The sequence below is a fragment of the Ochotona curzoniae genome, unplaced genomic scaffold (genome assembly GCF_017591425.1).
Source record: "Ochotona curzoniae isolate NIBS_2020 unplaced genomic scaffold, NIBS_Ocur_1.0 scaffold_3890, whole genome shotgun sequence".
NCBI classification, from domain to species: Eukaryota; Metazoa; Chordata; class Mammalia; order Lagomorpha; family Ochotonidae; genus Ochotona; species Ochotona curzoniae.
Genome location: NW_024467115.1, coordinates 30593619 through 30619328, shown reverse-complemented (window position 1 = coordinate 30619328; position 25710 = coordinate 30593619). Strand labels below are relative to the sequence as shown.

The 25710-nt window shown below is 43.4% G+C and overlaps 1 protein-coding gene across 3 annotated transcripts in view; it reads right to left on the bottom strand.

Moving 5' to 3' along the window:
• The window catches only part of ESR1 (estrogen receptor 1), a 230185-nt gene extending 205349 nt beyond the window's left edge, over positions 1-24836 (bottom strand). Inside the window, exons 1-2 of one of the 3 annotated variants that reach the window (XM_040965414.1) lie at positions 24721-24836; positions 22210-22731 (exon numbers count right to left, since the gene is read on the bottom strand). In XM_040965414.1, coding sequence (XP_040821348.1) covers positions 22210-22655 — 446 coding nt within the window. In that variant the 5' untranslated portion in view covers positions 22656-22731; positions 24721-24836. Of the gene's footprint in view, positions 1-22209; positions 22775-24720 lie in introns of those variants that run through there. The other 2 variants (XM_040965416.1, XM_040965415.1) reach the window with 2 other exon arrangements.
• Positions 24837-25710: the final 874 nt, after the last annotated feature.

Here is a 25710-nt window from a genome sequence, read left to right as displayed (position 1 = left end):
GGAGGAGGAGGAAGGGTGTGGAGGCCAGGGGCAGTGCACGGGAAGGGAGCACAGTCAGAGAAGGAGGAGGAGGAAGGGTGTGGAGGCCAGGGGCAGTGCACGGGAAGGGAGCACAGTCAGAGGAGGAGGAGGAGGAAGGGTGTGGGGGCCAGGGGCAGTGCACAGGAAGGGAGCACAGAAGGAAATGTAGAAGGCCAACATCTGGCTTGGAACACAGACAACTTCAAGAGGAAGACGTGGACCTTCGGGAAAACAGACTCCAGGCAAGAATCCTAGACCCTCTAGCACTAAAGTGCAGAAGTCCTATGCCAGAAACAACCCCACTGAAAGGCTGAACTTTGGCTTGGTTTTGATCGTGATCCATAAATCTTCTTTTATGATCCCATCTGAGAGCATTAACCAACAAGTCACCATATTAGAATTCCTCATAAACATTTCCATAATTGCAAATGGAAATTTTCTCCTAAAAATGCATCTGGGAACTTGCACATCATCAGGGATCAGACTGTTGCAAATGGGATAAGCCAGGATAAGGGGACAGAGTTTTGTGGTGGAAACGTTCTAGACTGAGTCAGATTCTTGGACACTATCCCAAAAGCTGCCATTGACAGCTGTGCGGTTTAAGCAAGTCGCCAAGCCTCTCAGGATCTCTGTTTCCTAAACTCCTCTCAGTCTCTACGATTGTAACCTTTATTCCATCCCAAGGCTCTGATCAACAGTAACATTTATAGTCAGCTAGAATTTCTCCAATGGGCCCCCTGAGAGCATGGCCCATTTTCCAAAACTGTTTCCTAAGAATAATACATGCATAACAGATAAGTTTGGAAGAGGGACTAGCACTCAAAACCACCATGCAGGACCATCAGTAATAGCCATTGTCCTTGCAACTGCTCAAAGTACTTGCCCACAAAAAACGCCTCTTTTCTAACATGAAGTGTGAGAAAACTGAAGGGAAAGGAAAATCAAAGAGAAGGAATATACGGATATAGAGAAAGAGGAAAAAAGTACTTCTCTGTGTCTGACCTCATCTTAATTCACTATGCTTCATCAAGAATGACAACAACAGCAAAACGAGTTGTGGTATCAAAGGTAAAAAGAAACATAATCCATTCTATGGTGGTATGACCCAGGTTAGCATACAAGGCTGGGGATAGCTATGAAGCAAATTCATGACACTATGATAGGAGTCCGCTTGGAAGGGTTTAGATAAAGACAGCTTCCTTCACACAGAACAACTTCATCATGGAGCATGCTAGTACTACTTCTCATATGAACATGGTTTCCAGAATATTTCAACCTCTTTCTTCAGATTCATACCCCAATTCTCCTCCACCCTTCTGCATACCTTGCAAGATGCAAATGATTGCATACCTTTCCCAACTTTCTATGCTTTTCCCTACTCCTCCCTCCCGCCACAAATCCCTTTGCCTTGAGTCATGATGTTCCTACCAGGCATATCCTTTCACAGACCTTGTGATCCTGGAGAAACCCTTACCAATCCGGGGCCCCAAGTTCACTCAGCTATTCTGTGTTCACATTTTCTTGACCCACTCCATTCTAACCCACAGCTGCTTAGGATGCCTACCTGTCACACTGCAGCATCCCAGTAAACAATATCTAATATTTGGGAAGCAACTAATAATCCTTTGAATGTGTTTAATTAAAATAATTTCATTTGAATTGCATAGGACTGGCTCCATGACGTTCCTTGAAATAATTTAAAATGCCTTAAAAGGTCAGTAAATCAATCCTGATACATCCATTTGCCTAACCAAATTTCCCACAAGCAAGAGTAGATAATACACCAGAAGGAACTGTGAGTTTGGAAAGTCACGTGTGGCTTACCAGGATTTTCTAAACCACTACCTAAGGAGCTTTAGAGAACAAGATATTTAACATGTAAGTAATGATGTGTCATGTTTCTCATTTGAAAAGAGGACCAAGACTTACTGTCTCCTGAGAGTTGTTAGCACCACAGAATGTTCATGAAAAGAAATTTTAAATTAGGAAGCCAGATGTTTGGATATTCATCTTTAAATCCTACTTAAATCGAGAATTCTAACTCCCAAGCAGTCTTTAACCCTGCTTTTACTGGCCATAGCAAACTGGTCAGAAAATCCCACCAACCCAACTGCCAACGTAAAAAGCAACTCCAATTTTTAAAATTTAAATAAATTGTTTTTATTTTTTTAATTTTTTTAAAGATTTATTTTTATTATTTTTTTATTGGAAAGGCAGATATACAGAGAGGAGAGACAGAGAGGAAGATCTTCTGTCTGATGGTTCACTCCCCAAGTGAGTGCAACGGGCCGATACTATGCCGATCCAAAGCCAGGAGCCTCTTCCGGGTCTCCCACGTGGGTGCAGGGTCCCAAAGCCTTGGGCCGTCCTCCACTGCTTTCCCAGGCCACAGGCAGGGAGCTGGAAGGGAAGTGGGGCTTCTGGGATTAGAACCGGCGCCCATATGGGATCCCGGACGTGCAAGGCGAGGACCTTAACCACTGTGCCACCGCGCCGGGCCCAATAGTTTTATTTTTAAAATACATTGGTCTTTCACATTAATCCTCATGCATTAGGGCATATGGATATATATGAAAATATTTACCTACTAAACATAATTGCTGAAATTGGGTGATGAGTACCACGGTCGTTATGTTTTTCCATCTCTATAAATGTTTGCAAACTTGCAAAATAGAAAGCCAGAACAGGTCATCTCTCTTTTCAACACCTTCTACTGGACCTTCAGTCCACAGAGACATAAAGCTGGAGTTCTGTGTGGAATCCACAAAGACCTTGCTGGCTCTCACCACACATCCTCATTAGGTATCTCCAACTACTTACTCCACCACAGTCAAACCGGCATCTGCACCTTAACCTACAACACAGGAATGTTCCTATCTCAGAGCTTTTCACCACTCTGCCCTCAACTGCCATGCTTTTAAACGTCACCATCACAATGGAAACTCTAATGATCTCTTTGATTTGTTCACTTGCCTAGTCCCAGAACTTGACATGGAAGCAATGGTCAGTAAACATTGGTTGAATGGTTGGATGGATGAATGAATGAATGAGTGAACTGAAGCAGCCATCCAGTGAAGTTAACAAGATATGTGACAACACAGAGTTGGATAAAAGCATGTCAGATGGGCATGTTGCTTGCTGCAAGCCAGATTGCCACACAACAATTTCAATGACCCCTTACAAGGAAGGAGAACAAGAGTCTAATATGGTAAGAGAGAACATTTTTTTCCAAATCCTGGGTACCAGGGAGCCTGCAGATGAAGCTGCCCTGCTACACTGCTTTTAGACACGTTGGCATCACAGTCTTCCAGCACTGGCTGGCACATCCTAGCCTCTGCACTTGAAAACCCCTCACTCATTTCCACATAGTCTCTTCTAATTATGTATAGATGGCGCAATCAGAAGGAACCTGAAATCTCCAAGGATAAGAGTTCAGACCTGTAGCCTCCAGCACATCAACTCTATAAAAATCGACCATGCTCAAAGGTAAATCGGCATTTTATATCTTTATTATCGCTGTATGTGGTGCTTATGACTTTTATATGTAGCTCAGGAATATTTTCTCAGATCCTTCTGCTATTCTCCAAGATATTAGGAAGCCAATAAGCCAAAAGCAAACTAGGCCTGATTTCCAATTCCCTGCTCTTCCCTCCCCCAGCTCTCAGCACAAACCTGGGCTCACACCCAACTGGGGCAGAATCACTCTGCTATTAGCCACATGCTCCAGCTGCTACCAGCCAAAGAGACACATTTCTCAAGCATTGCAGAGCACAGTTTTAGTCCTTCGCACAGTTTAGGGGCAGGGGTTAGAAACAGAGAAAGAGGCAACGATAGCATTCCTACCTGCTGGCTTACTCCCGCTGTGGCTAAACTGGGAACTTGTTTCAAGTCCTTCATGTGGGTGGCAAAACCCAATGATTTGAACCACTACCTGTTGCCTTTCAGGGTGTGCATGAGCAGAAATTTAGAGGTAAGAGCAGAGTCAGGTGTTGAACTCAGATACCCCAATATGGGACTGCGTTGAAAATATCCACCTCTCCCCCTAATTTTTACTTCCTCCAACTTTTCTTCCCAACTACACCTCCAAGTGTGACCCTCAGAGTTCTAGAATACCCTCGGGTTAGGACAAAGTAAAAATAAATATGTCAGAGGATTGGAGGACTCTCACAATCGATTCTCCGTGGTTTCATCAAAAAAGACTTCAGACAATTTCCCTTCAGAAAACTTTATTATCATTGGTAATATAGTAATGCAGTAAGCTGACACATGGGCTGAATACTTAACTGTTGCCATATATAACTAATCCAAAGTAATGTGACATAAGATGTAAGAGGATTTAAACAAATTCTTGGGTCCCACAGTTTGCAAAGATCTAAATGTTATGGATAAGACTTTAAAAAGATGGAATGATTTAATGACCTTTTCATAAGTAGGCTATAATACCCTTAATGGAATTTGTACTATACACCAGAAACATTTTGAATTTTGGTTATATATTTCATCTATACCTTCACAGCTAAATGTGGATTAGTATTTGTAAATAATGGTTCACGTGTATATGCTTTTTGCAAGTCACAAGTATTAAATTAAGAAAAATGCTAAAAAAAGAAAAAGAAAACTGCACAGACCAAGACTCAAAAAAAGTACTTCAGTGTTTCTTTATCTCAGTGATGCCCACATACAGGCCTTTGCAAATCATGGCCTGGATTCCTTCACAAACGCCACGCCAACAGGAGATTCCCTAAAACTACAAGGCCATCGTAACCATGCACCCCCTGACACAGCGCACTGCATCCCATGCTGCCACAGTCAAGCTCAAGTTCTCCTGCTGTCAATCCAACCCCTCACCAACAGCGCTAGGCCTGCCTGGGTGTAGAGCAGGGGTTTTATCCAGTTAGGAGGGGCACGCTCTTTCCTTATATTTCAAGCACTGCAGAGTATTTCAGGGATTTATTTTTCTGAACTATACAAACACCAAAAAAAAAAAAAGCCCAAAATGTTATCAAGAAAATCAAAGCAAATATAATTTCTATATTCCTCAACACTACTCTTTCATAGAAATTACTTTATCCATGGTATTGAATCCAAGGACTCTTACTTCTTTATTTCTCCCTTATGCATCATAATATGCCCTGAATACATTATCTGCAACATTATCTAGATTCAGAGTTATCAAGAACTATAATTACCTGAATAACAATGTCATTTTATACATTAATTCCTATATATTGACCTCGTGACTCTAAATACAATGCCTTAGTTTTTCCTTTTTTTTTTAAGATTTATTTATTTTTATTGGAAAGGCAGACTTGCAAAGAGAAGGAGAGATAGAAAGATCTTCCATCTGCTGGTTCATTCCTCAAATGGCAGAAACTGAGCAGATCTAAAGCCAGGAGCCAGGAGCCAAGAGTGTCCTCGGGGTCTCCCCTGCAGGTTCCAAGGATTTAGGCCATTCTCTGTTGCTTCCCCAGGTCACAAACAGGAACTGCATGGGAAGTGGAGCATCCAGAACATGAACTGGCACCCGGATGGTACCCAGTGCTTACAAGGCAAGGATTAGTCAGTGAGCCATTGCACCGGCCAGTGTTTTTCCTTAAAGATTTTTTTTAAAGATTTATTTTTATTATTTTTTTATTGGAAAGGCAGATATACAGAGAGGAGAGACAGAGAGGAAGATCTTCTGTCCAATGATTCACTCCCCAAGTGAGCACAACGGGCCGATACTATGCCAATCCGAAGCCAGGAGCCTCTTCCGGGTCTCCCACGTGGGTGCAGGTTCCCAAAGCTTTGGGCCGTCCTCAACTGCTTTCCCGGGCCACAGGCAGGGAGCTGGAAGGGAAGCGGGGCTTCCAGGATTAGAACCGGCGCCCATATGGGATCCCGGGCGTGCAAGGCGAGGACCTTTAACCACTTGCGCCACCGCGCCGGGTCCTAAAGATTTTTTTTTTTTAATTCAAAAGGCATATTTAGATAAAGAAGGATAGAGAGAAAGATCAAGAGATCTATTTACTGGTTTACTCCCCAAATGCCAGGAGCTGAGCCAACCCGAAGCCAGGGGCCAGAAGCTTCTTCCGAGTCTCCCACGTGGGTATAAGAACCCAAACACTTGAGCCATCCTTCACTGCTTTCCCAGGTTATAAGCAGGTAACTAAATTGGCAAAAAAGCAGTGGGGACATGGACCTGCACCTGTGTGGGATATCAGCGCTTCAGTTAGAGAATTAGCCTGCAATATCATTACGCTGGCACTAACAATGTGTGTTTTTTTTTAAAAAATTTATTTTATTTTTATTGGAAAGGTAGATATACAGAGAGGAGAGACAGAGAGGAAGATCTTCCGTCCAATGATTCACTCCCTAGGCGGCTGCAACAGCTGGAGCTGAGCCAATACGAAGCCAGGAGCCTCTTCCGGGTTTCCCACGCGGGTGCAGGTTCCCAAAGCTTTTGGGCTGTCCTCCACTGCTTTCCCGGGCCACAGGCAGGAGCTGGAAGGGAAGCGGGGCTGCCGGGATAGAATCGGTGCCCATATGGGATCCCAGGCGTGCAAGGCGAGGACCTTAACCACTGTGCCACCGTGCCGGGCCCAATAGTGTGTTTTTAATAAAAGGAAAAACAATTGCCAAAGTCTAGAAGCATGATTTGTTTAGGATGATAGAAGTAATGAATCCCTCACATGTTTATTCATGCTTTTTTTTAACAAGTGACAAAATTTATTTGGGACATAATTAGGGATTGTAAAAGTCACTCACTCTTGGGCTGGTAGTCTTTCACATTAACTTTATGCCCACTAGGTTACAGAAATGGCCTGTGAGTTTAAAAGACTGAAGAACCCTGGTTCACGCAGCCCAAGTCCGCAGAGAGCAGCCCCCTCACCAGTCACACGAGGCAAGTAGCTTCGCTATGTCTTTTTCACTTTCCTGCACCTGTTGCCCCTCTCCTTCCCGGAGATGCAATTAAAAAGTTTTAACCTAGACTTTGAGAAGCTTAAAGTGATCCCCTTTCTAAGAGAAATACTGACTTCCACAAGGCTGCCGTTGAGTCATTTTCCCTCTGTTTGGTATTACCTGCCACCAAGGATGCAAAAAGTGCAGGACACATCCGGCTGAATGCATCTCAGAGTAGCAGGGGATGGCTTTGTCTTCGATTCTTTGCTAGAAGTCATTTTGTTGAGAAGATAATGACACTAATTTAAGAATCAGAAGAAAATATGTTTGGCCTACAATTTTTCACAAAGAAAGAAGATAAATGTAAAGGTCAACTTTAAGCAATCTCTTATTTTCTCCAACCCAAAGGTTTCTTTTTATTTCTTTTTCACACACAAAAGTGTTAAAATATTGGCACAAACATATTTAACTCCTACATGTTTTAAATTGTGGTGAATTACTATGATTAAATTAATATTTCCTTTTGGACTGTTTTCATTGATAACATTAACAGTTATTTAACTCACATTTAAAATGATAGTGAGGACCCAGCGCAGTAGCCTAGTGGCTAAAGCCGTGCCCTGCACGTGCCAGTATGCCATATGGGTGCTGGTTCTAACCCTAGCAGCCCCGCTTCCCATCAAGCTCCCTGTTTGTGGTCTGAAAAAACAGTCAAGGATGGCCCAAAGTCCTGGGACCCTGTACCTGTGTGGGAAGAAGCTCTTGGTTCCTAGCTTTGGATTGGCTCAGCTCTGGCCAATTGCGGCCACTTGGGGAGTGAACCATCAGAAGGAAGATCTTGCTCTCTGTCTCTCCTCCTCTCTGAATATCAGACTTTCCAAACAATATAAATAAATATTTTTAAATGACAATGAAAACATGCTACAGTCTTGCTTAATTATAAATCCTATCTTATAAAGTCTACAGAATAATTTTGTCCTATTTTCTAGCATTACTACAATTATAACTCATTAGTCAGTCTTTGAACACATTTATCAAGAACATTAATTATACTTCTGACATATGTCTCCATCAATTGCTATTCTTACTTAGCTTACATTTCATTTTCTGGGACAATATTAAAATCCAGGGAGAAAATTTTAATAGTCAATAGTATACAGTGAATACTATGTCCAACCATTAGTCCAACACAATACTGGTTTCCAACGTAGTAACCACGTAACCACATGTTTCTTTCGAACCCAGCACGGATTGAATTTTTAACTTTGCCAATGCTAGCGTGAAATATCTCTGATGAATCAATGCAAGTTCTGTTTTCTCATTGTCATAGTAGGATAAAAACAGAGCTGTTTCAGAAATCTGAAAGGAATTGGCACGGATCTCCAGGGGCATCTGGCGAGGTCATTCCTAACTTCTAAACTGGAGAAGCGGAAATAAGGAAAACAACAAAGGAATTTTTTTCAAGCACAAAGTAAACAAGATACAATGATCAGACCTGAGAGGAGATGATCTGAACTGACGCGGAGAAGAGAATTCCCGCTCGAGACCTAAAACTGACGCAGCAGATACAGTTCTCAAGCAGCCTTCCTGTGGCTCCTGGAAGCAGCAGGGAGCGGCCCTGCCATCGCATGCCCGTCATGCGTGGGGAAGACCTGCACTGAGTTTCCCGCTCCTGGCCCCCGGTCCTGCTCAGCCTGTCCTGGCCATTTAGGGAGTAAATCAACGCACAGCAACCTGTTGCTCATTACCTCTCAAATACATAACACAAATAAGTACGGATTTAAAACTCTCGAATAAACCATTTGCCAATAAAATATGGTCAGTCCAACGACACATTCACTTTACCATTGTTACAATTCTGGTACCCCAAACCAACAATCCACACATCCAATCTTGTTGAATTTTCACTATAAATATATAAAAAAAAAACCAACAATGAGTAAAACAGAACCTCCAAAGCCTCTGTGAATAGGCGCCGACCAGGCCTGCGTCCGGGAGGTGTAGGCACTGGACAGGGGGCACACCGAGCCATCACAGTTCTGATTCTGACTCCACTTGGAGAAATCACTCCCCTATCTAAAATACATAATGGCTAAGATCCCTCTTAGATATAAAATGCCACCATCCCATGATTTTATCCGTGCAAAATCAAAATGGCAGAATGAGATACTGCTTAATGTCCCTTCTGAATGAAACTCCTGGGATTTTCTGACTTTACCTGTGCAGGAGGGTTGAACCGAATATACAGCTTAATTCGGTCCAGACTTCGCTTGGTGTTCACAGGCAGAGACATGAATAAGTTACTCTCAGCAAGTTTGGGTTTTTTTTCTTCCTTCCTTTTTTTTTTCATGTAATGACTTCTGATACTAGAGTGGAAAACAACCCCCCTCCCCACTTAATGGGAATCTGTTTAAACATGCTTTTAGCAAACATAAAAATAGCCATTTCCCATAAAACTAAAAGCAGCTGCCTGAGGACATAGTCCAAGATGAAAGCATTGTCACAACTAAAATAAAGACGTTACAAGAAATTAAACCAACTGGCCAGTAAGTTCATCAGCAGTAGAAAGCACCCTGCCAGTGTTTCTGCACAAGCATAGTCTGGTCAAAACTTCGGCCCCGGAGTCTGACCTAGAATCCCGAACCCTCCAACACTGGCTTTCACCATGGGAAAACTCACTTCCCATCTCTCTTGTTTTGTTATGTATAAAAGGAGAAATATAATATTCTGCTTGGTGTATCTGGGGCACTGGGCTCAAAAAAAAAAAGAAAGAAAACCACTAGCTATCAGTATTAGAATCATTTCCCTGATTCTTAACAATATGAAATTATTGATTTAGCAATTTGTCTCTGTAAGTTATTCAACATTCATTCTGTCCAAGAACCTAAGATGGAACTGCAGGGTGTAGGATAAACAAAATATAGCTTCTTTTTCATCTTCATCTTTCTTTAAAAATAAATAAATAAATTGCTGACTTACTTGAAAGAGTTACAGAGAGAAGGCTGAGGGGAGATGGAGAGAGAGATCTTACACTTGCTGGCTCATCAGCAAAGGCTTTTTCTCAGCCATTACCAGGGAACTGGATAAGCACCTGGGACACAAACTAGTGTCCATATTGGGGGCCAGCATCAGCTCTCCGTGGTACACACAATACCCAACAAAACCCCCAAGCTGCCTTTCATTGCCTAGCAAAAAGTCCCATTCTTAAAAACTCAATTGGAAGTAGCACTTGCTCCATCCACCCTTCCCAGACCTTTGCCTCAAGGCATTGCCCACATGGTTAACCACCTATCTCTGACACTCCTGGTAGTTTTTCTTCTAACACAACCCTTCACAGATTTAAATTTGTCTTTGTGCCCATTATCCTCCTCCACAGACTGCAAACTCCTTGATAACAATGTTCCCAGTGTCTGTAGCTACTACTGGAGTCAGTACACTGCCCAGGAAAGCTTGCTGAGTACAGAAATGAGTTAACAGTGTCCACTAAATCGCCTTCATCCATAACAAAGTGCATTAAACAGGAGAGACAAATCTATTTACAACAAATATGAAAGGGAGTCCACAGAAACTACCATATAGTTACACCCAAAAGATTCTATTATCTGCTCAATGTACAGGAAAGGAATTCCATATGGCACTCATCCAGTAAACATAGCATTCATCTGAGCCTTGACTTCCGGGTAGCGGTGGCTAAGAGAGATTCAACAAAAGGAAGACAAATGGCACAGATGGGATGAATATAAAGAACAGTGTAGGACAGTGCCATCTGAACATGATTTTAAGCAGCAGCTCCAGACTCTCAATAAAAATCCGATTAGAATCCGATTACATGCACTTGGCATTGTAGCACAGAAGGTTAAGCAATGGCCTACAATGCCAGCATCTCATATGTGCACCGATTCCAGTCTAAGTTGCTCCATTTTTAATGCAGTTCCCTGCTAATGCATGTGGGAAAGTAGCAGATATTCCAAGTATTCGGTCTCCCACCACCGACATGGGAGACCCAAGTGGAATTCCTGGCTCCTCGCTTTGGCCTGGCCTAACCCCAGCTATTACAGCCACCTGGGGAATAAATCAGAGGATGTAATCAATCTCTTACACTTGTGCTCTCTCTAGCTCTCTCTCTCTCTCTCTCTTTTACTCTCACTGACTCTAAAATAAATAAATCTTTAAAAGCATCTAGAGACCACCAGGGTGGCATAACAGGCTAAACTTCTTTGTAAGGCATTGCGCCAGCACCAGCCTAGCATCCAATATGGGTACTATTTCAAGTCCAGGCTGTTCCATTTCCAATCAGAAGATGGCCTAAAGCCCTGGACCCCTATACCAACATGGGCAACACAGAAGAAGCTCCTGGCTCAGAGATTCGGAGTCCACCTCTGACTTGTGACTAGAGAGGGAATGAACCAGTGGATGGAAGATTTCTCTGTTTCTTTCCCTCTTTCTCTGTAACTCAGATTTTCAATTAAGAATAAAGCTTTTTGGGCCCGGCGCGGTGGCGCAGTGGTTAAGGTCCTTGCCTTGCACGCCCGGGATCCCATATGGGCACCGGTTCTATCCCAGCAGCCCTGCTTCCTTTCCAGCTCCCTGCCTGTGGCCCGGGAAAGCAGTTGAGGACGGCCCAAGGCTTTGGAACCCTGCACACTCGTGGGAGACCAGGAAGAGGCTCCTGGCTTCGGATTGGCATAGTATCGGCCCGTTGTGCTCACTTGGGGAGTGAATCATCGGACGGAAGATCTTCCTCTCTGTCTCTCCTCTCTGTATATCCGCCTTTCCAATCAAAAAATAATAAAAATAAATCTTTAAAAAAAAAAAGAATAAAGCTTTTTCAGTCATTTAAAAGGAAAAGAATGAAAAGGGTTTCAATGCCACACTGTGGAACATGCATGTGTTCTGTGATGACTGAAAAGGCACCACAGGTTTTTCAAGTAGAGACAGGACTAGATCCAGAATACATGCAAGTACATATTATCTTTCAGTTCCATTCTTGAATGAACTTCTGAAGTGTCCTCATATGTAGGACTTCAATAAAATTTTGAAAAAATAAAATTAAACATTTAATTTTGTTTTAAAATATTGAAATCCATAAGAAGATTCTTCAAACAGTTCATAAGAAATGCATATTATTAAAAATCTGATTTATTTTAAAAAATTTTGCCCCAAAATAAATCATGTAATGCCATTTCCTATGAGCTTTGTGACATAGATTATGTGCATGTGCGCACGCACGCACACACACACTGGGTAGTACCTTAAGGTGTCAAAGCAATATGAGAATTTGAAAATGCAAAAGCTACAAAACCAGTGGCAAACTGACTGCAGCAATAACAGAGGACTGGTCATGTCTACAAAAAAGGAGAGAATGACACAAGGATATTTGAGAAGAAACGATTCCATTTTGAAGCTGTGTCAGAAAACGATGGAAATCGTACTTAGGTCAACTGCAGTTGCTCAAAGTAGAAGGTCTGGATGCAAAATTCTGGTACCTGTCACTTTATCACTTTACTATTTGCAAATGTCAAGCACAGAGTTCTTAGAAAACTATTCAACTCATTATAGAAAAGTCACTTTTATTTCATCCATCCCAATCTTTAAGCATCAAAAACAAAGACCAAAGCAGCACGGAGCTGTGGGTTGTTAGCTCCTCATCATGAGCTATTACAGTCTGTTGGTCAAGTAGTATTGGCACTAGAGGAGGCCCAGAGACACTTCTAAGGCAAGGAGTGGCATTTGTGGGGGAGTCTGCGATCTCAAAGACTTGCTTTCAGCTGCTTATCCTGGGCAGAGTCACCTGAGGAAAAGAGTGGCCCTGCTGATTAAACAGCTCAGGACAGGAGGCTGCGCAGACAGCCTGAAGCTCCAGAGCCAAGCTGGAGTGTTTAAGTGCCTTTCCCTCAGCAGCAGCATAGCCTTTTAAAATTCAAGGTGGGTGTGTGAAAGACAGCCCACATGCTACTACCTGTGTCAAGAATTCTGCAAATATTTCAGAAGGGATTGGTTCTAGAAAGTTTTTTTTTAATATTTATTTATTTGCAGAAGCAGAAAGAGACAAATAGGGAAAGAGCTCTCATCCCTTGGTTCACTCCCCAGTTGCCAACAACGGCTCTGACTGTGGCCAAAGCCAGGCCTAGGAAGATAATCTAAGTTTCCCACAGGGGTGATAGTGACACAATTGTTAGGGACACTTGCTGCCTTGTAGGGTCTGCATCAACAAGAAGTTAGCAACAGGAACTGGTTAGGGAAATGTACTGCAGTGTTTGGGCCCTACCTGGCATCACAATCACCAAATGCCTGTCCCCCAGGAGAACTTCGAATCCGCTTCAACACTGATGACTTGTTCTTGGATTTGAACTTGAAGGACTTATCCAACACGTTACTGTCAACGCTTTGCTATTAACTTAATGCCCTGATACTTAGGATTTAAAATTGTAGATGCAATGGCAGTGGTTAAAGTTACCGCTAACAGTCAGTGTTGTGGCAACTCTCTGCAGAATGTGAATGAAAAAGAATACTATTGCAGGAAAGGTATGGGGACTCCAGTTACCTTCAATTACCTTAACAGCTAACAAAAACCTGATTCTGTAAGGCAGTTTACGTGGGTAAATATCCATGTTTTATGTTTATATCCTACAGCAAAAGTCTATATTCTCATATTCTTTTTCAATCTGCTTTCTTTGTAGATATCAAATTCAGTTGTCTACCTCAACTCTTATTTTGGAAGGACAGAGTTGAAATTAATGTTACTCCATCTTCCTCTTCAACACCCCTTTGGTCCTCTGCTTTTGAAACAGAAATGAGGGTGTGGAAATCAGGCAGTTCTAGCTTTCACGCTTGCTCCACAGGGTTCAGATAGAGCGAGTCCTGATGCCCGGCAGGGACCTTTACTATCTCCACTTCCCCATCTAAGACACCCCATCCATCTAAAGCCAAAGGAATCTGAATGGCACTGACTCTTGCAGACGAGCTGGGAAACCCAAGACTGCAAGGGAGAAAAGTTCTCAGGAATTGCATTTGTTCTTATTTTTCTTAATTGCCGATTTCAGCTCTAAGTCCAGAACAATTATCTGAACCACTGAGACAGATCCTTGGTCTCGGTAGTTTTTGAAACTTCTGAATGATTCTGCAATCACTCTCGATGCTACTGTGCAGCCAGCACTGAAAATCCACTCCTTAAGCCTAGCTTCCACCCTACAGCTTTCCCTGGCTTGCTCAGGTCCTGGTCACACAGCAGTGCCCTCCTTGCCAGGGCACTAACAGCTCCACTGCGACCCTCTCTGGGACTACTTCATAGCACAGCATTCTTGCCCCTCCCGCCTCCAACTCTCTTATATTAATTGATTGATTTTTACTTCTTTGGCATGTGTTATAGAGTCTTGCTTTGTTTTTCCAACCAAGAAACTGGCGTGTAGCAGGCACTTCAAGAAATACTAACTTCCTGCTTCCTTTTGGTTGGGAAATTTTAACTTGTGATCACAACAGAATACAGAAGTCGGCTCCTTGAACACAAGTGAAAACAAATGCAGGGAAGTTATATAAACTTTTCAGACCAGAGAGCTCCCTTATTCAGCCTCATCAATAATAATATCTTCTAAACAAGAAATTAAAAAAAAAAAGTGGCTTGCTGAGCATATGCGAGTCATGCCTTAAGTCCTGACATCTATGAATTCATTTAATCCTCAAAATACGTGAAAGATGCAAGCTGACTTGGTGTTTACAGGTGAATAAACTGAGCTACTGCTGCCAGCAATCACAACCAGGTGAGAATCAAGAAACATGAGCTGCCTGTCTCCCAAACACATACTAAAACCATGTTCCTCCATCAAGTTGAAGTTAATGCCGAAATGCTGAGACTGAATCATTACACCTTAGGGGGAAGATGGTAGATTCCTGGGAGTCTCTGATCAAGGCATTTTTGTCAGCCAATTAAACACATCCTCGTTTAGCATCCATATCTACTTGAGAACACTTAATACATACAGTTCCCTCATTAGCTCAAACTCAGCCATCAGCTCCGTAACTCATGCCTAAAAAAGTTCAGCTATTTCATGTGCTCTGTGAGACACAGTACAGCCTTGCTGCACTAGGATTACAGGAGGTACTTCCACCCTACGGTTGGGCCATTGGAAGCAGTGAAATCCACAACCTGACAATGAAAGCAAAAGCACTGGCTCACAGTATGCGCTGGAACAGAGAAGGCCAAGTGTCACCCTATTCAGCCTCAACTGGAAACGTGAGCAGTGGAACACTCAGCATTGTTGCCTCCTCACATATCCACAAAGGGCTAAGAAAACACCCAGTGAGGAATCTTACAACTAAAATTTAGCAAGTAAGCAAATTTGCAGATGCAATGTGAATATTGAAATGTCTTGTGGAGTCCTTTATTTCTGAGAGAGATACCCCATGCTTTTCCAACAATGGCCTTGGTCTCTCTGCTACAGCTCTTAAATCTGAGCCAATCCACACAACTGGTACTTCCTGCCACCGCCATGCATTCATTCTACCTGCAGCTTCTTAGGACTGTTATGTGTCAAGTGATTTGCTAACACGGTGTCTGTTTAGACCAGTGACCAGGGACTCCAGAGGTTTCCTAAGGGGCCACATGTTATTTATTCTCATAATTAATAATGACCCTAATGATAGTAAGCTCTCAGTGGAGCTGAGTTGTATCTTAAATCGAAAAGCATATCCTTGTCTGAATTGTTTGAAATATTCCAGCAGAAACTAGATAACGCAAATAGTTCAAAAAGTTGACAGAGAATACATATTATGAAAAACTATGCATACATTCCAATATTTCTGCACCAAGATAAATTTATCGGGCCTCTCAAAAAAAGTAAAATTCAAAGTCACCACAAAAATCCCATGAAATCAATTGCTTCAGACAGTGTGACATGGCATTCTGAAAGTTTGCCCCAAAAATCACCATTTAAAATATCTTCATGATGTAAGTAGCTAGGGATGCACCCATGATTGCTAAAAAAAGGGGGGGGGAGCAAATTTGTTCACTGAATGAGAAATCTCGGTTGCCATAAATACCTCTTTCAAGCCCGTAAGAATGTAGAATGGTGAAACATGATCCAGGAGTAGACAATAGCCAAGGTAGCATGGTGATTATTCTCAATTCTACCTTTCTAAGCAAATGTTAGTGACAGCAGCTTACCCTGTAAGAGTTTCCAACTGTTACATGCAACATGATGATATGAACTCCCGGGAATACAGAAACATATTTTATGTAATCTCTGCCCCTCTGTGAACTACTTAGTTTGGAATAAAACCAGCCAAATGAGTGAACTATCAAAGCAATCCAGTAAGTGGACATTTCTTCTCGGATTTTGAGTTTCTATCCTTACAGTTAAAGGGAACCGAAACTACTTTTGAAGCATTTAATCTCATTAATGTCACTCTCATGCTATCGGCTTTAGTAAGAATTCTGCGGAACTTTTTTCCAAATGTTACTTAAAAAACAGATAAAAACAGATTAACAAGAAAACAAATCACAAAAAGAAAAATGTTAGAATACAGATGGAACGCTAAGAAAGAGTTTAAAGGGAGGTCCAGGCATCAACGGAAAAAAGAAAACTATTCACTCAAAAAAAGATTAGCAGAGGAAAGAGGAAGTATACTGGTCAAAATGATGGCTTCTACCATCGTTTAGTTGCAAGAAGTTAAAAAACAAAAATTCTCTCCAATGTTCAGGGCCTTACAGGAAATCCCATCTATAAAGGAGTCCGGGGTCCAAGAACACTGGCGTGAGCTGGTGGAACCACTGTGTGGGAACAAGCCGGCTGAGTCTAATCAAACAGAACAGGAATAGAGAGCCAGGAGCAGGGCTGCCGGGGCCAGACGGCCGTTCAGCTCCCAACTGCGGTGAGAAGCAGAGTCCCCCTCATTCCTCACAGGGCTGATGACATCTGGGGACCTTTCAGAGAGAACCCCCCTTGTGCTTAGCCGGGGCTCCCTCGGGAATGTCTAGGCTCTGATGTCAGTAACTTCACTGAACTGCAATGCACCGGAACTTCAGAAAGCAGAATACGACACAACAAAGAAGCCAACTTAATTAAAAACGATGCATTTCTACGAAAGTACGAGGTGTGATGGCAGCAATTAAGGGCACAATTTGTCCTTCCACAAAGTTAAGAGGAAAAGCAAAGAACATCCACACTTGTTTGGTTTTTAATTTCCTGTATAGCAATCATAGCCCTGTGATATTATTGATAATATCAATGTTGAAATTTTCAGAGTATTACATTATAACCAGACAAAATAAAACATAAGAATATGTGAAAGATTTGATTTCTGTAGAAGATAAACATATCCAGGCTATACAATAGGTGAAACATCCCCTACCAAAATGGAGACCAACCCTTCATGCCATCATCCTCATCTTCACCATTTGTATCATCATCTGTGGGTTAACCCATCACACCACCTTCCAACTCACTAGCAGTGGCCATAATCCTCTTTTTTTATTTAGTCAAGTTCCTTTAAATTCTCTTACTAAGCAATATACAATTTTGTCATTCAGAACCAAAAAAGTTCCCTTCCTAGCTTTTGTATTTCTAATAGGACCTGAAAATGTAAACAAAATGTAGAGCACCACGGAATTCTACAGAACTGTGATCACAATTCTAACACTGTTCCAGGAGGTCCAGAACCCAGGGGTCCCGGCGTCTTCCATCCTGAGATCAAAGTGTTTCCTACAAGTGCCGCCCTACCTCCAGCCACACAGCCCACGGCTTTCCCAGGGTAGCAAGAGAACATTGCAGCGATGGAGTAAGAACCCATGGAAGGCTTTGCTTTCTTGATGACATTATCCACCCAATCATCAACAGACTTTAAAATATAAAATAAAAAATGCTGGTGACTCTGATGAATTACCTCCTGCCCGTGAAACCCCTTACACTTTCACTTTGCTTGGTTGCCTTTGTGTGTCTCTGTGTTTTATTTCTCTTTTTTTTGGGGGGGGGGTGTCGGGGAGGAACAGCTTGTGGATTTACATAGCACCTTCCTCAGAGGATGCATTTGGGTTCTAAACAAGTGTAGCCTCTGTATGTTTTGTTCTCTCAAACAGGCAACCTGAAACTTGGAATTCAACTGAGACATTTTGCTCCTATCCTTTCAAAGTATCCTGGAAAAGAACAGAGTTAGCATGCCGCGTTCTCGACCTGACTCCTCACAAGTCATATTAAAATTAATGCTAAAATCACAGGCAGGAGCTAGCTGTATCAACGGTGTGATGTTCATGGCTTTTACAGAAATTTAATTAGTATGTTTGTATTTCTATAAAATTGTTTTTATATGATCTGGCTTTTGACATTTTATAAATGTACCCATAAAATAAGTATTATCTATGATAATCCAGCCAATACAAACTAATGCTGTAGATGACAAAAAAAATCTTCTCTAAATTTGACTTCCACAGAAAAAGATTTCATACGAACACCTTCCTGTCTGCATACTAAAACTTCTGTGCTTTCCCACCACATTTTAGGTTACAAATGCACTAAGACACATATTATTATGTAGCTAAAATAATTTTTAAATAGTTAATACTGCATTGTTTATGCGCTTCTTTCACAGCTATAATCTCACTTGACAAAAACACCATTTTCTCATCCTTCATGAGAAGTTTGACATTTTTTATAGTTTTTCCTAATGTGAGTTCCCTCTTTTTTATCCTCAAAAGTCTAAGAAACTAAAACCTTCAACCTAGATTTTTCCCAAATGATGATCATCATAACCCAAATATATTCACAAAAGTAAATTACAGGCAGCTATAGCCAGGGATCCAAATTAACTGAGTGTGAGAAAGATTAGAATAAGTGGCAATTATCCTCCAGAAGCTCTCCACCAAACAGGCACAAGCCACATGGAGGAGGTGAAAATGAAATGGAGATTGAAGATGTGATTCCGTTTGCCTCGGAAAATACACAGGCAATCTGTGGCTCCGGGGACTATTCTTAGATCAGCGCAGAGTGTGAGCTGATAAGGGACAATTAACATGAATGAAAAAAGTAAGAACAGAGAGAAAGGGGGCTGAAATATCACCCAGGTACAAGGAAAGTATTATGGAAACTTGAAAATGAGCGTCTCGGATTTCTCCAAGTCCTGTTCTCAATGGACTCCCGATGTTAAGTGGCCATGGGTAGGCAAACTAGTTATCTTGGAAACATACAAATGACCAGAGCTCTGGCTTAGATGCAGAGGTGCTGTGCACCTTGTCAAGCATTTTGGAGGAGGGGGTGATTAACCTAAAAGATACTGAGTAATAAAGCTAAAATAGACATACAGCATCAAATATTTAATTTGGATTTCTTTTTTTAAAAAAGGAACTATCATTGTTTCATCTTAGTTTTCTTTTAAGTCCTTAAATTCTTTGATCTGCCAAAGTGGACGCCAGGAAAACATGAATCCTAGTCACCTTATGAAATTTGAGAGAAGACACATCTTGCAAACCACTGCCTGCTTGCCGCGTTACAAATGTATGACTCCTTCATCATAATTTGTTGGCATACGGAAGAATCCTTCTCACACGATTTTATGTCCAGAGCAATTTAATCTACTTTATTCTTGTTAGAGATTACGGTCCTTATAGGGGACTCATCCTAGCATCCTGATGTTAAACAACATACACTTCACGTAAATTCACTGTGCACGAAGTCTCATGAAAAGTGTCGTTCTATCAGAGGAAAAGGAAAAATCAGAAACCGTTACAGCTAAGTCTAACCGACCTAAAGGCACCAGATTAATTTACAATAGAACAATATAGAGTATCAAAATGGCTATCTTGTTTGTGTGTACAGAATAACCACTCCAGGCCTGCATTTTTTGTTTGTTATCTTCTGAACATCACATTTTAGGCCAGCGTCTTTCAAACTTCTTTAACCTCAACCCAAAGAGATATATTCTATATCAAAATCAGCACACCCAAGCATACATACACATAATTAAATTTAAATAAAACTCTGTAAGGATAACATACTCTGATATTTCCTGCAATATTCTTTTTCACTTTGTCTTTTAAGTAAAAAAAAAAAAAATAGGTTACAGGTGCACTAAATTGATTTTGTGATCCTCTGGGTCAAGGCACACAGATTGAAAACAACTCCAAAACTTTTAGTAACATTTTAAGAAAAGTAAATCCTCCAAAAATGACTGATTGGTTTCTTTTATTCTACGGAGTTATTTTTGAGAAGGAAAAGTGAGAGGCAAAAGAGTAATAACATCCGATTCTTTGAATCACTTTCATAGGAACTTTTTTCCTCCCTAAGTAATTGTAGCTGGAATCTGAACCAGGCAAGGAAGTTATGGGGAATAAATCCTGGAGGAAAAAGCAGCCCAAGACTGAATTTCCTCTCAGAATCCCCCTGGCACAAATTTTTTATTTTTAAAAGTCCCTTGGCTTTTTATTATTTTTATTATTAGTAGCAGCAGCAGTACTATTAGTCTAAATGTACTTCACCATGATTTCATCGGAAAAGTTTAAGATAGGGTATATGATACTGATGTTATTCCCCACTGGACTGATGAACAGTTTTGAATAATACACGATCCCCTCTTTGTTTGGCCACATTCACTTTGTAATTATTAGCAAGGCAGTAAACAGTCTGTAAGGAGTCTTCTCATTAGTGCCCATTGAAATCTAGTGGCATTAATTTGCAATGAAAGAACTGAAAATTAAAATGGAAAAGAAACAGTTTCTAGAGTCCACCATAAGGTGATGGAATTCACACCCCACCAGTGCCTTCCCTCAGAGCAAGCAGTTTAAAACGCTGTGTGAATTAAACTTAATTGCAGTGTTCTGTTCTTTCATTCAGAATTTTTAAAAAAAGAAAGAAAAAGTGGGCAGAAGAAATCCTTTCTCTCTTTCTATTTTAACCTTGAATTACGAGAAATTAATTTGAAATAGATCAACTTTTTCAAGTTCTGTCCACTGTGTTTTAAGTGATGGCACCCTAAAACTGCCTAGGAAATGTTCTAGAATACTCTAAGCAGACCAAAGATGCTATGTTTGGATTCCAAGAATTATCCTCCGGTGCCCTCTGGGGCGAACCTGCACCTTAGTCCTATTTCCTCTGCTATAAATATCTCTGGAAACACAACACTCGAGCGAAGGGTGCCCACAGCTTGCGCTGGCATCTGAACCAGAGCAGGAAACGGGGTAGAAGCTGGTGCATGGTGGGGAAGAACCAAAGTCACCGCCCGCCTGGTGGACGTGGGCCTTGAAGCCTCCACGACCCTGGCCTGGGAGCCCCAGCTCCTCTCTGGCAGGTGTTTCCCAGGAAGACACACTCTGTTGGCCCCTTTTAGCAGAAAATTAAAACAAGGTCAACAAAGACCTGTCAATGAGTTGACCAAGTGCTGCCCTGTGTCTTGGGCCAGGGCCCCTCCACCATGAGCACCGGGTGCATGCTCTGCCCAGCAGACCACAGGCAGGCACTGGTGCCCTGATAAGGCAGGTTTGAAACTGGCAGGAGTCAGGCGTTCCACAGGAGCTGTCTGCTAAGACGGGGATGAGTTTGCAGGACTCCTGGCAGAGCAGCAACTTGTAGGGACCCAATGCCCTCAGCGACAGCCCTGCTGAGCCCCTCACTTCGATCCCAAAAGCCCGGAGCCAGGATGGCATGGAGGGAGAACAGGAAAGGGGAAGCCAGAGAGGGCTGTGGAAATTGGCTTCTGCACCTCAGCCTGCGCATTTCTCAACCCAGATTCGAGAGAAAAACAAATGCTGCCAGAACAAAATCAGGCTGTAAATAGGAAAGATAAAAAAACAAAACAAACAAAAAAAACCTCTCCAGGTGGAGTTGCTTTAACCCCCAACACCTGTAGCTTCCCATGCCAAAGCTGACTTGAGCCCCTCAAAGCACCTCGTGTTGGGGTGCTTGTGGTGTTCCCCAACACCACCCCATCTCCCGCAAAAAAAAAAAAAAAAAAAAAAAAAAAGCTGCATTGCCAGCTTTGCCAAAGACTGCTTAGTAAGGAAGCGCGAGAGCTTTCAGATCCTCAGCACTCCTAGGAGGACAGACAGCTAGGATGGTGGTGATTACATTCCCCCTTTAGCTGCCCATCGGGCTCTGAATTACCGCCTGCCTGCGCAGCGTGCGCCCTCGGGTCACGCGTCCAGTGGCTCCCACAGTCCCGCATTGGCAGGGGCTCCTCTCAGGGTGAACAGCCCCAGGGCTGGTGGCCTCTGGCGAGCTGCGGGAGGCTCTGCCCCCTGGTCCGCACGCCCACCCGCTCGCTGGCTCCCTCCCGCCCCGCGCGTGGCTGACACCCCGACGGCGCGCGTGGCGGCGGCACGGGTACCTGTAGAACGCCGGAGGACCGGTCTCCCGCACGCCGAAGCCGCTCGGCTCATTCTCCAGGTAATAGGGCACCTGCTGGCCGTGGGGGTGCAGGAAGGGCGAGAGCTGCGGCGGCGGCGGTAGCAGCATCAGAGAACTCGGTGACACGCTGTTGAGCTGTGGGAAGCCCCCCAGGCCGTTGGCGCCAAACGCAGCCTCCGACCCCGGGCCGTAGGCAAGGCCAGACTGGCCGTAGACCTGGGTGCTGGCGGCGGCCGCCGCGGCGTTGAAGTCGTACGCGGCGCCCTCAGGATAGTTGTACACCGAGGGCTTCCCGCTATCCACGTACACCTCACCCAGCGGCCGCTCCAGGGGCATCTTGAGCTGCGGGCGGTTCAGGGGCTCCAGCTCATTCCCTTGAATCTGGTGCAACAGGGTCATTCCAGAAGCTTTGGTGTGGAGTGTCATGATGAAAATCAGTCGCCCCGGGCGAGGTGAGAACCTTCTCCCAGTGCGGCAGGGGGCTCAGCAAAGGAAGGAGCACCTGGGGGGAAAAAAAGAAAGCAGAGTCCACGGTTAGACGCAACGCGGTGCAGATCCTGCCTAGAGCGCGTTCCAGCCCTGGTCCTGGCTCCGGAGCCCGCGGGTCGGCTGGACCTGGGGCTTCCAGAGGCGAGCAAGTGCAGCCCCGGTGTGAGGGAGCCCAGGCTCCGCCAACTCGTGGGCTCCTAGGTCTCCAACTTTTAAATAGTCTTCCCCCGAGCTCATATGCATTACAAAGGTTCTGGAAGCTGTCCAGGGACAGTTGCCTCGCACCAACATTGTTTTAAACATCACTCTAGGCGCAACTCATTTTGGAGCGGTCCCAAAGAGTAGCTTCCCTGAACTTTACTTTACTTGTGGTCGCTGCCTGCTGAAGGCTGATATTCCAGCACAGGCGGGGGAAGAGCGCAGAGCGAGCTCCTAAAGGTGGCCCAGGAAAGACCTGGTTTAAAACAAACACTAAGGACTAAGCCCTGGGAGGGCGCGTTCCAAAGCGCTGCCTTATGTGCCCGGTGCCAGACTCCAACCTATCTCTGTTTGGCTCCCCTTCTGCTGGATTCACGCTCCTCGTTGGCTAGAGAGATGTCCTGTGTACATAGAATGACCCTGGGGAGGGCTCCTGTGTAACTGAGATACGCAGATAGGATCGGAGGGGGGGTGCATATGCAGCCAGCCACAGTCAGCTATATTTAGCAGCCTCAGGAACTGGTAGGAGGCATCTGGGGCTGGGGGAGGGTGCACTGGGGAAGCAGAGGCAAGGTGTACACATGGGAAGCACCCCATTTTACACCCAGCAGACAGCTGCTGGGACTGCTTCCCCATGCGCAACATGTACCTCCAGACACCCTCTTCTGCGACGCCCCCCCCCACACACACACACACAAAATTGCCTATGGTTGGGCAGCAACATTTTATTTTCTTCCATTAGAAATCCTCATGTGAATGATTCAGGAAAAAAAAAGAAAGAAAGAAAGAAAAGAAAAAAACTTCGGTTAGGCACGCATGGGTATTCATGCCTACGGCAGGTTAGCCAGCCAAAACTTTGAAAAACGGAACATGAAATGTGACCTTTCCCCGACAGAACATCACCTCAGGTCATTAAGCAAAGCTTTGGCAATTATATCACCCTGCTGATCTCACCACCAAATTTTAAATGTATTTCTGTTCTTGAAATCCTACAACCGACCCTTTTCAGTTCACTTACGCTAAAATATTGGATGGAAAAGAAAGTTTTGAAATAAAGTAAAAGGTAAGTATTTATATGAATTCACTCTCATTTGTGCACACACGCGCACACACACACACACACACACACCTTTTAATGAGACAAGAGATACAGTAAGTATATCATACATCCGAAATCTTATTTTTTACTTTTCAATCAACTTGCCTTGCTAATAGACAACCACGACACCCAACAGAGTACCTGGCCAGATGTTGATCTATAAATGCCAAGGTTGTTATTGCTAATCCTAACATTTAAAAAAAATTTTATAAACATAAGCACACATTTTTTTTTCTAGTTCTTACCCAAACAGACCTTTTTTGAGTAATGTGCAAAGGTAGCTGTTTTACTGTGAAGCCGAGATTGACGTGGGCATTAGAAACCAAAAATTATAAGCCAAGAAAGGGTTAAAAACAGATTATATGGATCACAGATATTTCTCTTTATGGTCAGTTTTTAAAGCATTTTTTTTACAGATGATTTACTTTTTGTAAAATCACACTTTCAATTTTCAAATGCCTCTTTAAAAGCCATGCGAGAGCACTTCATGGGGCTCTTAAAAAATTCTGAACCTGCCAAATTATACACAAATGACACAACGAAGCCTAAAGGTCCTGAGAGAAAAAGGAGACACATATCCCCCCCCCCCACCCCACCCCGGAAGACAGCTATCCTCATCTCCCGGCTAGGATACAGACCCCAGGCAGGAAGGTAAGTTGCTTTCTCAAAACGCTCAAGCTACAGAGAAAGAAATCAAAACATTACCCTGCTGGACCAGGAAGGTCTTTCCAGAAATGTTCCATGGGCTTGTAGAAGTCAAGGGCCGAGAGCGTGAGGCGGATGGCAGGAGTGTGTCTGCACGTGTGAGTGGCTCCGTGTGTGAGCGAAGCAGAGCGTGTGTGGATGTGTTTGTGTGTGGAATGGCAGGGATTCGGGAAGCAGCCAGTAGGCAGGGCACTTGGCAGCCCCTCCCGGCAGACGCGGCAGCTGGGTTGCTGCACGGAACTGGATGAATGGCAGCAAGGAATGAAGGGAGAACAGTGAGGCACAGCTCAAGTCAGCTTCACCCAGAACACGGAAGTTAGCCCCTGGTGCTCCTTACCTGGGGAGCCTGGAGCATGTCCCCTACTTTCCACTGCCACCCCAGGCAAGAGGGAAAACAGGTTGGCTGTAAATCATAGGCTTAAAGCTAAAATAGAATGCTAGTCAAAAGTGCATGGATATCAGGTTTACAAAATGTGACATGGGTGGCTTTTCCTAAATAATCTAACAAAAGTCTTTCTGGCCCCAGTTCCCAGTGTCAGCACAGACACACGTGGCCGATCCCTGCCGCCGCACCAGGAAATGGGGCTCGGGAATAAATGCCTTGGCATTCTGGGGATGTGTATCAGGGCTGAAACATAGCAATTCTCTACTTCGCTAACCAAATCCACAAATCTTTCCACAAATGTCACATTGACTGCTCTACGTATCCATATGAGAAAGTATTATTAAACACCTAGGGTACAGAGATAAAAGAAAGGTGGGTACTTTTGTTTTAAACTGATTTTTAAGTTTTCAAGTTGAACTGGTCATGCACATGGGGAGAAGTCTCTGGGTTGCCAGTCATGCCCACAGGAATCCACCTGGTCCTCAACTTTTCTGTTGACCACAGTAATAGCAGAGACCATGAGGTGTTCCTAGTGCACCCAGGGTCCCAGGACACATGCCGCTTAGTGGAGCCACAGTGGCCAGGCATTAGTCACCCTCTGTGGT